The sequence below is a fragment of the Pygocentrus nattereri genome, chromosome 1 (assembly GCF_015220715.1).
Source record: "Pygocentrus nattereri isolate fPygNat1 chromosome 1, fPygNat1.pri, whole genome shotgun sequence".
Classification (NCBI taxonomy): Eukaryota; Metazoa; Chordata; class Actinopteri; order Characiformes; family Serrasalmidae; genus Pygocentrus; species Pygocentrus nattereri.
Window position 1 is genome coordinate 40,410,820 of NC_051211.1, and position 12,913 is coordinate 40,423,732.

The 12,913-nt window shown below is 39.4% G+C and overlaps 1 protein-coding gene across 1 annotated transcript in view; it reads left to right on the top strand.

Annotated features, from left to right (window-relative positions):
- The window catches only part of utp20 (UTP20 small subunit processome component), a 35,908-nt gene that overhangs the window by 22,220 nt on the left and 775 nt on the right, over positions 1-12,913 (top strand). Inside the window, exons 38-61 of the mRNA XM_017693997.2 lie at positions 809-946; positions 1,061-1,200; positions 1,286-1,374; positions 2,393-2,709; positions 3,225-3,364; positions 3,680-3,836; positions 4,110-4,208; positions 4,292-4,459; positions 5,196-5,362; positions 5,448-5,589; positions 5,770-5,886; positions 6,045-6,215; positions 6,941-7,072; positions 7,392-7,502; positions 7,744-7,823; positions 7,926-7,995; positions 8,084-8,266; positions 8,373-8,504; positions 9,115-9,247; positions 9,351-9,538; positions 10,965-11,036; positions 11,142-11,408; positions 12,423-12,549; positions 12,707-12,852. Coding sequence (XP_017549486.1) covers positions 809-946; positions 1,061-1,200; positions 1,286-1,374; positions 2,393-2,709; positions 3,225-3,364; positions 3,680-3,836; positions 4,110-4,208; positions 4,292-4,459; positions 5,196-5,362; positions 5,448-5,589; positions 5,770-5,886; positions 6,045-6,215; positions 6,941-7,072; positions 7,392-7,502; positions 7,744-7,823; positions 7,926-7,995; positions 8,084-8,266; positions 8,373-8,504; positions 9,115-9,247; positions 9,351-9,538; positions 10,965-11,036; positions 11,142-11,408; positions 12,423-12,549; positions 12,707-12,852 — 3,486 coding nt within the window. The remainder of the gene's footprint in view (positions 1-808; positions 947-1,060; positions 1,201-1,285; positions 1,375-2,392; positions 2,710-3,224; positions 3,365-3,679; positions 3,837-4,109; positions 4,209-4,291; positions 4,460-5,195; positions 5,363-5,447; positions 5,590-5,769; positions 5,887-6,044; positions 6,216-6,940; positions 7,073-7,391; positions 7,503-7,743; positions 7,824-7,925; positions 7,996-8,083; positions 8,267-8,372; positions 8,505-9,114; positions 9,248-9,350; positions 9,539-10,964; positions 11,037-11,141; positions 11,409-12,422; positions 12,550-12,706; positions 12,853-12,913) is intronic.

The following is a 12,913-nucleotide window of genomic DNA, read 5'->3' on the forward strand; positions in this document are numbered from 1 at the left end:
GTCTTGTATGACTGGAAATGATTGACTCTGTGCATAGCTAAACCTGTGGTAGAGTTGACAGACAACCCCCCAAGCCCCCCCCCCCCCTTCCAAGCATTTTGGTGAAACACGGTATTAGGAAGGATCTCTGAGCTAGCTTGATGGGTGGGGTGGTGGTCGGAGGAGGTGAATGCTGTCCATTTCAATACTTTTTCAAGCCCTCATCCACTTGGGCCTTTCATTGCCAGCACCAACCTAAGGGCATTTCTATTAACTTATTAGCTCAAGTGACTGGTGTTACATAGACAAAGCTACATTGTATGCAGGAAAAAACACCTGCACTGTACAACGTACAGTTGTCCTTCCTGTAACACACTCATTTCACCTCAGCGAAGAGTTGATAATTAGATAACAATACAACTTAAGTGATTAAGTGAAATCAGATCTAACTGGTCAAACTGGGTCATACCACTTAATTTGACACGACTTACAAATGTGCCTTGAATCAATTAAAAAAAAAAAAAAAGGATTTCATGTGGCCTTGTGCTTAAAGTAGACATGCTGAAAAATCTGAACAAAGCCTTTCATATGTAGTCCTAGAACTGGATACATTGCTGATACGTGGCAATAAGCCTGAGCCAAACTGAACAATATTAGGAGCCTTCTGAAATCTCTCTATCTCTCTATCTCTCTATCTCTCTATCTCTCTATCTCTCTATCTCTCTATCTCTCTATCTCTCTCTATCTCTCTCTATCTCTCTCTATCTCTCTATCTCTCTATCTCTCTATCTCTCTATCTCTCTATCTCTCTCTCTCTCTCTCAATGCAGATCCACCGGAGAGGACGAGCGCTCCGGAAGCTTGCTAAGCAGCTGAATGAAGGCACAGTAGTAATGTCCTCCCAGTCTATGCAGAATTACATCATGCCCTATGCCATGACTGCTCTGTTTGATGAGAAACTGCTCAAGGTAGTTGTGAGAACCTTTTATGTTCATATGTCTGCATCATTGTGAGTTGTTCCTGTGTGTATAAGAGTACTTCCTATATCTTGTCAGGTGTTAATGATGAACTTTTTGTGCTAGTATGAAGGTATGACCTCCGCTGCAGTTGAAGTTGTTGGAGCAGTGTGCAAGCGCCTTACCTGGTCCAAGTACCTCTACTACCTCAAGCACTTTATCCATGTGCTACATGTGGGATTGGCTGAGCAGAAACTGGCTGTGAGGTGTGTGTCTGTCTGTTCCGTGTCTTTGAGTCTGATAATCTAAATTTCAATGTAGAACTAACTTTGCTTGAATTTTCCACTGTAGTTTGCTGGTGACAGTTCTGGAAGCCTTCCACTTTGACCACGAGACTCTGAGCAAAGAAGTCGAGGCAGCCAAAAAAAAAAAGGCAGATGGTGAGTCTGAGAAACACCATCCTGCTACCAATTTGTTACCATTACCAGTAGACCTGGACTCCTGGATGATGATCTCATTGCAGTTCAGTCATTCAGCAGTTTCTTGCTGTTATACCAGAACAACTCAACAAAAAAATTACAGATGTACAGGACGAAACAGTGTTCACAAGTGCCAAAGTACACAAGTGCTAAAACATAATACAGTAAAACAAGTAGTACATGTGCAGTAATGTCCAAAAGTTTAAAAAAGTTAAATTTTTGTTGGTTTTTATTTAATCTTTTTATAGAATTTGAAAATGCCAGCTGTAATTTGCAATATATTGACATTCCATGCTAAATGGAGTAACAAGTAAAGTTTGAAAATAACATAAAAAATCTTGTTCTATTATCTTCCATTCCAATTTAACAATGTTTTGTCATTCTCCTGAAAAGTTACCATTTTGAAAATTTTGTTTGTGTGCAAATGTATATATGTTTGAGTTAGAGTTATGACTCACATTTACATTTACATTTATGGCATTTAGCAGACGCTCTTATCCAGAGCGACTTACAAAAGTGCTTGTCATTACTTCAGAATATCTCATGTTAATAAAGGTCGACATAATTTTAAAGAGCTTTGCTCTAAATTGCTACCTGAAGTTATCTATGCATTGAGACCTAAACAAATACAACAAGTAGAAAAATACCTACAACTCAACACAGTCTACACAACACTAAACCTGCTGAAAAAAAGTTTGTAATAAAATACAGTGAACAATAAAAGCGGTGAAGATCTTTAATAGACAGTGATTAGATAAGTGTAGTGTAAAGAGATGGGTCTTCAGACGTCGTTTAAAGACAGCAAGTGATTCTGCTGTTCGGACACTTAGGGGAAGTTCATTCCACCACCTTGGTGCCAGGACAGAGAACAGTTTGGAGGCATGTTTTCCTTGTGATCTGCAAGATGGTGGGTCATGACTCACATGCATATTGCTTAATTCTATGCATTGTAGTTACAGTATTACTCATTTTGTTTTAGAGCCAAACGCTGTGGATGGAGGGGCAGATGAAGATGGCCAAGCGGATGCCATGGACTCAGGTGAGAGTGATGCTGAGGATGCCATGGAGACCAACAATGCTGAAGCTGTAAAAACTGTGGCCGATGCCATGGATACAGAAGTCAGTGATTCTGCCAAGCAAAAAGAAGGCAGTGACAGTCAGCTGAAGAGCGCGGCCCCTGTTGTAAGCAGCGGCCTTCCGCAGGACAAAGAGGAGTTGGAGGCTCTCATCTCCTCCATTTATAGCACTGTCTCTCAGAGCATCCTGCCCAGGCTACACAAGTGCCTTACAGCCAAGGTCAGTGCACAGTCTTCTGTTTGAGTAATTCGTCTGAACCATCTGCGTGAGCAATTATTATTGACTGCCTTAACCCCAAGGTCTTTAGGCTTAACAGTGTGAGATATGGCATAAATGTAATTCTGTGAGGCATTTTCTCTATGAATGTTGTATATTGCAATGTTTTGTTTTTCTGATGCTTAATGTTGTCCGTCACAGTTAAAGTACTATCAAAAATTACATATACAATGTACATAATATACTCAGAAGAGCATATTGTAATATAATTTATCACAATAACAATACCTATATTGTCAAAGTGCACCTCCCTAGCTAGGCTTTGTATTCAGATGTTCATCTAAATTCTTATTATTTGCTAATTATTATGAAACTAATATGCCAGTTGTGTAGTTATGAGAGCGAGGAACTGCAGTATGGGCAGTCATGTGGGCCCTTTGGGTTTCAGGCTTGCCTGTCAGCACGTCATGCTGCAAGGATTAATAAATGCAATTGAAATTGTTCCGTTTTATGTTCAGGTGAAGAGAGATGATGAACATAAGACTGTGAAGTCGAAGGATGTGAAGGAAGAAGAAGTGGCAAGAGTGCCCATTGCCTTTGCTATGGTCCGACTCATGCAGTCTCTTCCTCAGGAAGTCATGGAATCCAACTTGCCTGGGTGTGTCTATATATCAGAATCCAGAAACAAAGTACTGCAGGCATACCAGAAAACTGCTTTGTCAACATAATGCCTAGCAGTTGGTATGAAACCAGGAAACTACAGCTGTAGCAAAAAAGTGACTTCAGTAGCATTTAATAGTGATTAATAATAGGAGCATAAGAATAATGAATAAACAATATTAAAAAAAGGTTGCAACATGGATATGTAGAAGTTTTTGTTTATTCTTTGTGTTGTTTAGAATCAAAATGTATATTTAATCCATTTGATTCTTTGAGGTCACACAGCTAATCTCCATGATGTTTCAATGTACAGGGTTCTCCTCAAAGTGTGTGTCCACCTCAAGAGCAAATTCCAGGAGATCCGTGATGTAGCTCGAAGCACTCTGATCAAAATTATCGAAGCTCTGGGACATCGTTACTTACAGTACCTTCTCAGAGAGATGCAGGGTGTCCTTGTGAAGGGCTACCAGGTAAACAAAAAAAACACAAACTTCTGGTTTTTATGCATTTAAACTACCAGACCCAACTCAGTTTTTCTTTGTGCCACATGAACAACTACTGCACACACTGTTCTTGGACTCAAGCTTTCCTAAGCTTTCTTTTTTATTTTGATTTAAACCAAAGACTAATTCTTTGTATGTGTAGACCTACTTGGCCAATAAGGCCTGATTCTGATTTTTATTCTGTGCCTAAACAGAGTTGCACAAGCTGCAGGGATGTGTATAATTTATTTTGTTCTACAGATACATGTGCTGACCTTCACTGTGTACCACCTGCTCACAATCCTGAAACCAGCCTTGCAAGCAGGAGACCTTGACCCTTGTTTGGACATACTAGTAGAGGTGAACCATGCTATCTGTAATATGTTTTTGTATTGACTGTCAATGAGTATTAAGAGTTGGCTAATGTTGAGAAACCTCCACAGATCTTTAACAACGAGCTGTTTGGGTCACTTGCTGAGGAGAAAGATGTCAGAGGCATTGTTTCTAAGGTGATGGAGGCCCGTCACAGCAAGAGCTCTGACTCGTATGAGCTGTTGGCCCAGTTTTGTAGCCAGGAGCGAGTCACTCAACTGATTGTGCCACTCAAAGAGGTAAGCAGCCAATCAGGTGCTAGTCTCTACCTCACACACTCCATCTGCAGGGTTACATGAATTGCAAGCCAGATCATCCTTTTTTCGGCTCCGACTAACTTTGTGTGACACGAGCATTCATATACAGGGTCTGCTGTCAGTGGACCTACATACTGAAAATTCTCATGATCTTAACAAGGTTCTACAGATATTACAGAATTGGTCTCATGTCATCTGTTTCACTGCACAAATGGTAAAGAAGGTGATGTTGAAAGCATGTGCATCTGTTTATCCTTGGTAGATTTTAAGTTGTGAATGGGCTGTCACTTCAAGCCTATACCTACCAAAAAAAAAGCCTGTGTAGCACAGAATGCACGGAACTAGTTTTTTTACATAATTATGGACATAAATGATATAATAAATGAAAAAAGGATGTAGTGTCTTGTCCATATATTTAAGACATAAAATAAAGATCATAATGGTGCCTGTGAACGAGGAGCAAGCGAGATGCAGGAAATAGAAAACCCGAAGCAAAGTGATTACAGAAACAGAAGTCGTTACAGAAACAGCTGCTCCACTCTACTCACATGCTCTGGTATGTGATTCTTGGCCCTGTTGACTTATGAAGTCAAACATTTTGGCATGTAAACCTAATCAGGTGCAGGATACATTCAACTTCAAGTTCTGTTTGAGCTGCAACAATTGAGGAAAGGACTAAAGACTGTCTGTCTTCTGTCTGTGTCTTTCTGTCTGCTAGGTGTTGGAAAATACAACCAGTCTGAAGGTGTCCAGACGAGTGAACAGTGTTTTAAGGAGAGTGGTGGCTGGGCTTCTGTTGAACCAGAGCATGACCCCTCAGTCCATTCTACTGCTGTGCCATGGCCTGGTCAGTCAGAGCCTGCCCCTCATCACCAGCAAGAGCAAGTATGTTACATACAAACTCAAGAAAACAGTGTCTTGTAGAGTTTAGTAATGTCTGAATAACATTATATGCCCATTTGTGTTACAGAAAGAAGCCTGCTCCTCCTCCGGATCCCCGTCTGCCTCCTCCCAGCTGTCTGCTGTTACCCCCCACTCCAAAGAGAGGAGGCGAGAAAGCAGCTGTGAGCAGCAAGACCAACATGCACATCCTAGTGAACGCTGGGCTGAAAGTAAGACTGCAGAATATAACCTTCAACCTTATACACACTGATTTTCAGAAGACTAAAGATTAGTCCAAGTTGCAAGAACTTGTAATTTGATGGTTTCTGTGTAAGCTTATGATATTTACAGCTCATAAATGCCTTCACTGTCAGGTTTGTGACTTACAGTGTTTGACCATTTGCTTCCAGCTGCTCCACTCTAGTTTGAAAAGTTCTAAGATCAACTCCTCTGTGCCATCAATACGGGAGATGTTGGACCCATTTGTCTCCCTTCTGCTGGATTGTGTCAACTCCATGCATGTGAAGGTTTGTCTGCTAGACAGAGTGGCTCTACATTTGGATGTTCATTCATATGTTTATTTTTGCATGTGATGTCACTACAGTTCATAAAACTACTTTCAGTGAGATGCATATATGAGCATTGTGATTCAATGTTATGCATAACCAGTCTATTGCCTGTGTAGGTGATCACGGAGGGTCTACAGACTTTTATCTGGATCTTGAAGTTTCCTCTGCCTGCCTTGGAGCAGACAGCTGATAACCTCACCAAGCAGCTCTTTGTTCTGCTAAAGGATTACGCTAAAGCAGGCGCTGGCCGAGGGGAGAACTTTGAGCTGGTCCAGAACTGCTTCAAGGTATGTGGACCTGCAGGCGCTCCTAATATCATGTTGCTATCAAAAAATGGTAACTTTACAGAAGAAGGATACAAGTGTTCTGTACTTTGAATGGAATTTCAAAGATTTGATGAAAATTTGATAGCTAGCATACACAAAGTTGCATTTGTTTCTGAGAGTGCCAGCTAGCTAGTTGTCAGGAGCAGTAACAGACTTCTGGATCATGCTTGATGTTAAGACAGATACTGCTGAGTTTAGCAGGTGTTAAAAAGAATTTTATTGCTATCCGAACCTAAAAATCTCAGCCAATAAGTAAAAGTGCTCTGTCTATTTTTCAAAACACCATAAGTGGTAAAAAGGATGGCGACAGTTCAGAGTCTGCTGGTAAACATTCAAATAAATGGCCTTTAACTATAGAGTAGCGCTGTGGGTTAATGTACCTGCTCACCACTGCATCAACATAATAGTCCTGTTGACCAAAAAAGTAATTTCAGGATGGTCAGGTGACAGTTTTATCTGCATTATCTGACAGAAGCACATATGATTTTGTATTTTGCAGCTAAGTTTTCTTTTATTAAATCTTTAGAATGAAACATGATTGGACCTTTTCTTATCCTTTTAAAATATTAACATTTTCAAGATATTTTTTGATAAAAATACAATATTTAATAGACGTGGACTGAAATCATTGAATGCATTTGTTAGCATTGTGAAAATGTTGTTTCTCTATGGTGTTTGTCTTGTAGGCTATAACTGTCCTAGTGAAGAGTGTGACGAAACACCGCATATCTGATACACAGCTGCAAGTGCTACTGGGATATGCGGAGGAGGACATCTATGATAATTCTCGTCAAGCCACTGCGTTTGGACTGCTTAGGGTGAATTCATCCACTGATTCATATTGTTTACATACATTGACATTTAAGGCATTTGGCAGACTCTCTTATCCATTTTTTACACAGGTAGGAGAAGGTAATGTTTAGCTGTAACCATATTTATTATGGTGCCTTACTGAGCTTGATAGCTTTCAACTTGCAATCTGTGCAATCTCTGTACTTTATAAATGATCCAGGCCTCTAAATTGAGCTCCTTTTGTAAAGAATGGGAGATTTCTGTTACGATCATTTTAATAGTGTGGGATGAAGACCAGTGTCTTGACTTCTTTTTACTGGTTTAATGCATGTGCTTTGATTTTAGGCGATCTTGTCCAGGAAGCTGGTGGTGCCAGAGATGGAAGAGGTGATGAAGAAAGTGGCCAAACTGTCTATTAATGGATCAAATGAGCAAGTGCGTGTTCGCTGCAGACAGGTATGTCAAGTTCAGTACTTAATACTGCATTTATTGCCAGATCAACCACAAAGTTGTTAGAAATTTGATACAGTGCACTTAAAACAAAAAAAAGCAATATCTGTATCCATAAGACTTGCAATTAAAACAAAGCCTGATTTATAGTTGATATTAATTAAGTTATGGTTATTACCCCCTCCTTCATTATGAACTGCTTTCGAAGCGTATTTAGTGAAAATTTTCCCTGTTTTAATTCTCCTAGATCTACTTGAAGTATCTTATGGACTATCCACTGGGGAAGAAGCTGAGGAATCATTTTGACTTTATTGTTGCTCAGCTCACGTAAGTTTCTTCCAGTACAACTTAAACTCCAAAGATAGTTTCCTACTTGAGTAATAAACTTGCTGACGCTGTGAATCTGAAAGACTTTTCTCATTTCTGCAGTTATGAGTATGACACTGGAAGACAGTCTGCCCTCGAGATGATGGCCTTCATTTTCCAAACATTCCCTCAGGTATCGGAATTACTCAGTTCCTAACAGTGTTGTTGTTTTCAAGACAAAGCTGCTGTGTGTGGATTTATTTTGCTGATGTGTTTTACAGCCTCTTCTACTGGAGCACTGTGGTCTGTTCTTTGTACCTCTGTCATTGGTCATGGTCAATGATGATTCGGCACGCTGTAAGAAAATGGCCTCTCTCGCGATCAAATCACTGTTGGGTCACTTGGACGTGAACAATCAGAATGCCATGTTCACCTTGGTCAATAGCTGGTTGACCGGAGAGAAAGTGAGTAGAAAAACCCTTCCCAGTCACAGAGGTTCTGAAAAACGTTCTTGTTTATGAGTATAAAATGGATCAGTCTCTACTTCTGACATGTATTCTGTCTGTGTAGATGGCTCTGCGGAGACTGGGGGCTCAGGTGTGTGGGCTTTTTGTGGAAGTTGAAGGAGAGAAATTTAATCGCAGACTGGATTCTCTGCTGCCTCTTATAGAGAAAGAAATTCACGCTGACAACTTTGAAGAAGTGAGTACTGTGTGAGAGGCAGTTGTGTAACATTGTTTTGCGTGGTTCCCTTTACTGGTAAAGTTTAAAAGCAGAATGTGTATATTGATGCAGTGAGATTCAGAATGTGAAAGGAAGTCTAAACTCACACAAGTGTTTTTAGTTGCTGTTCACTTTATGGATGTGCATGATGACTCTAGCACTCAGTTAATCTTGAGGTGTCAGTATTCAAATACTGAGATTACTATTCAAGTATTCGTTAAGGGGACATGATAAGCCACGGAAGTAACTGTCAGCCAGCTGTGCTAGAAAGCTATTATTTATTCAATTTATTCAAAATCTCTCCCATTTGAAAACAAACAATTGTTAATAGGTGTGTTTAATTTTTGAATAATACATTTTTGGTTAATAAGACATTTGTTGGCTTTCTTACAGTTTAAGCAAAAAATCACATACTAAACAAAAACAAAGTTACTAAAATATGTTAAGAATAAGATGAATATTAATACTATAGATTAATATGAAGAAAATACATGGTGTATGTAAAGTTGATCTGTAATGCATGAAGAAAATGCAAGGGCATCGATGGATTCTGGAGAGTTAATCGTTACTATTGCAATATCTCTTTCAGATTGAGGAAGAAGAGGATGAGAAAGCTGCAGACAGGTTACTCTTCTACTATCTCACTCTTATCACCAAACTCATCAAAGACTGCGACTTTTTGGAGCTCCACAAACCTACTGACACGCTGTTTAACATCTGGCGTAAGTCCATACACACACATACTTAATGTGTCATCATTTTATTTATTTATTTATTTATTTATTTTTATCATATCTACTGTTGCTGACTCCATTTTTTCCCCAGGTCACATAGAGGCTCACCTGTACTACCCTCACTCTTGGGTGTGGCTAACTGCTTCTCAGGTCTTTGGCCTGCTGTTTGCTGCCCATAAACCTGAGGAGCTCCTGTCTCTGTGGCAATCTATAGAGAAAGCCCCCAAAACTAGCCAGTCTGTGGCCTCCTCTTTCCTGGCAACCAACTTGGACCAGAAGGTAAAGGTGTACAAGCCATATTATTCAGGATTAATTTTACATAGGAGGTGGGGTAATGTAATTTTACCAGATTACAAGAAATCTAGGTATGAATTATAGAGATGGGAGTACCTACTTGATTTACATCACATCACTCCATTGGCACATAAAATCTGACTTTTTTCTATCTTTTTACATGTTTTAATGTTCGGAATCGAATACTGAATTAGGACAGTATTGGCTTGATTTGGGTCATAGGTAATATAAGTGAATATATACTTTATAGGTAATACAAGTGTCTATATAGTTATAACACCAGTGAAAACTAACAGAATATTTACTGTTATAGCAGTTTGCACTATATTAATATAATCTAGGATTATTTCTATGGTTTGTTTAATGCATCCCGGTTTCCAAAAAAGTTGGGACGGTGTCAAAAATGTAAATAAAAAAAGGATGCAGTAATGTCCAAATCATTAAAATTCTATACTTAAATGAGTGCAGAAAAGCCAGCATTTGTGATGGTATGGGGGTGCATTAGAGCACATAGCACGGGTGACTTGCAATTCTGTGAAGGCGCCATTAATGCTGAATGATATATACATGTTTCGAAGCAACATGGGCTGCCATCTAGACAACCTGTTTATCAGGGGAGGCCTTGCTTATTCCAGCAAGACAATGCCAAAAACATTCTGCACATATTACAACAGCATATCTCCATAGTAAAAGTGTCTGGCTGCTAAAGTGGCCTTCCTGCAGTCCAGACAGGTCACCCATTGAAAATATTGGCTGTATTATTAAAAGAAAAATATGACTAGTGGCTTAAACTGTGAAGAATGGGATGGGGTAACTTTGTAACTGGGAATTGCTGTAGTTGTAAAACACTTACAGGGTGTAGTAGGAAACTGGTCACATTGATGAACTAAAATGTTAACAGAACAATCAGAACATGACCGAGTAGTATGACCTGGTCATACTATTAACATGCTAATAGACTGTTCTAGCAGTAATACTCAAACACGTTTACATCCTTACTGAAGCAGTAAAACTACAACATATTTCACCTTAGTGTTTGTTAAAAGCTTGTGCAAGAATGTAAGAGAATAGGTATGTGCACCACTGCCACGCCCCAAATGAAGGGAAAAACGTGTGAAATCAGATCTAACTGGTCAAACTGGGTCATACCACTTAATTTGACACGACTTACAAATGTGCCTTAAATCAGTATAAAAATGGATTTCATGTGGCCTTGTGCCGCTCTGACTGCAGAAAATAGGCCATGCTTAAAGTAGACATGCTGGAAAATCTGTTTGAACAAAGTCTTTCATATGTAGTCCTAGAATTGGATACAGTGCTGATATGTGGCAATAAGCCTGAGCCAAACTGAACAATATTAGGAGCCTTCTGAAATCTTATCTCTCTCTCTCACTCACTCTCTCACTCTCAGATGAGGGAACTGGTCTTGTCATTCTGTCACCAGCTACAGTCCAAGTACCTGGACATTGCTGCTGGTGAGCAGGTAAGGAATGTAACTAATCACAAATAGAAATGATCAACTGAAATGTAATGCAATGCAGTAAAAGGAGCTTTTATGATGTGTTTTGTAATGTGATCCTGTCAACAGGTAATAAAGAACCTACTCTTCATAGCCAAGGTGATCTATCTTATCTCACCTGAGTCTCACTCGGTAGAGAATGAGAAAGAAGTGGAAGTAGAGGATGGAGAAACAGAGGACAAAACAGAAGAAGAGGAAGAGGAGGAAGAAGATGAAAAAGAGCAGGAGCAGAGTGTAGAGGATAAGAAACGGCCACCATCTGTGCTGTGGGTGATAAAGAAGCTGTCGCTGTTGGCTAAAAGAGAAGCAGCTGATACACCCAAAGTGCCACTAAAGGTGCATTATTAAATCCACACACTTTTCTTCCATAGCTCTCTTAATATTCTAAAACACTGTTTGCATAATGCTGCACTTGTGAGCCAGAGCTTTGCACAGTGTCAGCTATTGGCTTCCCAAGCATACCTGATCCAGCTTATGAAGGGCTTGATAAGCTTTTGAGTCAAGAAATACTTGAAACTGTGGAGTACTGTGACCAAGAGTAGGTTTAAGAAATAATGGTCTAAATAATAGTCTAAACTCTTCTTCTTTCTGTTGGCTTGGCAAAATTTCTGCATAATTCAGGTGCAAACGAAGTTCAGAGTGGTTTGATGTGAAATGTAAAATTTCTCTGCAATTCACAATTTCACATCAAACCACTCTGAATTACTTTGTTTACATCTGTTATTGAATGTTTACAGTGGTGGTGATAGGAACCAGGGGTGTAACCAGAGGTAGATATAGCCATTTTATTTACTGTGCAAAACCACAAGTGAACCTACATGTCTTCTGACTTTGAAATTCGTTGGTTTTATATATATATATATAAATAATACACACACACACACGTTTACGCAAAAACTATCATAAAATTGTTGCGTTTCTATCACCACCACTAATGAAATAAGTTGGTAATTTGTACTTAGAATTTGCATTTCATGTTAAGTTTACATTTTACTGATTTAATTATGCATTCATTTTGAATAATTGGTGGAATTCCTCTTTAACATTCTTGAGCAGTTGTGTATTTATGCTGAGGCGGTTACTTTTGCCAATAATCACATTCATATACAACCACCCATTGTGTTTGCTGAAAGCCTGAAGTAAAAATTGAGTTGATGATTTTGAAAATTGCCCAATACTGCTTCCATCAGTTACAGTTCTGAATGTTAATTGTCCACATTGCTTTTGACTAAAGCAATTTACTAATCTAGTTTCATGGAACCTTACTACAAAGAAAGCTCTAGGAGGAGAAAGGGGTGTCAGTAAGAGGCAACAGATTTCTGGACTTAATTTTCCTTTCCTTTTTCTCAGAGAACATGTGTGTTTAAGTTCTTGGGGGCCTTGGCTGTTGACTTGGGAAAAGAGCGTCTTGGTCCTTATCTGACCACCATCATTGCTCCACTGTACAGAGAACTGGACAGCACATATGCAGACCAAGGTAACTCCGTACATCTTCATTCAGTCTCTTAATGGTTCGGAAATAATCATACTCAACGCTCAGGGACTGATAGCAGTAAGAAGTACATTCTTATGGATTATGCTTAGGTTTATATCAATTGACTTCCCTAAATGTTCTAATCTGGCTTAATTTCCAGACCCCACACTAAAGAACCTGGCGCAAGAGCTCATTGAGCTACTAAAGAAGTTGGTGGGTCTGGAGAAGTTCTCACTTGCCTTTGCTGCTGTGCAAAAGGAGGCCACACAGAGACGAGCCTTGCGTAAAAAACATAAGGCCCTGCAGGTGAGCATTTCTTAAAGGAAGGACTTCACCCTTCTAAACGTCCAGTTTATCTAATAAAGCT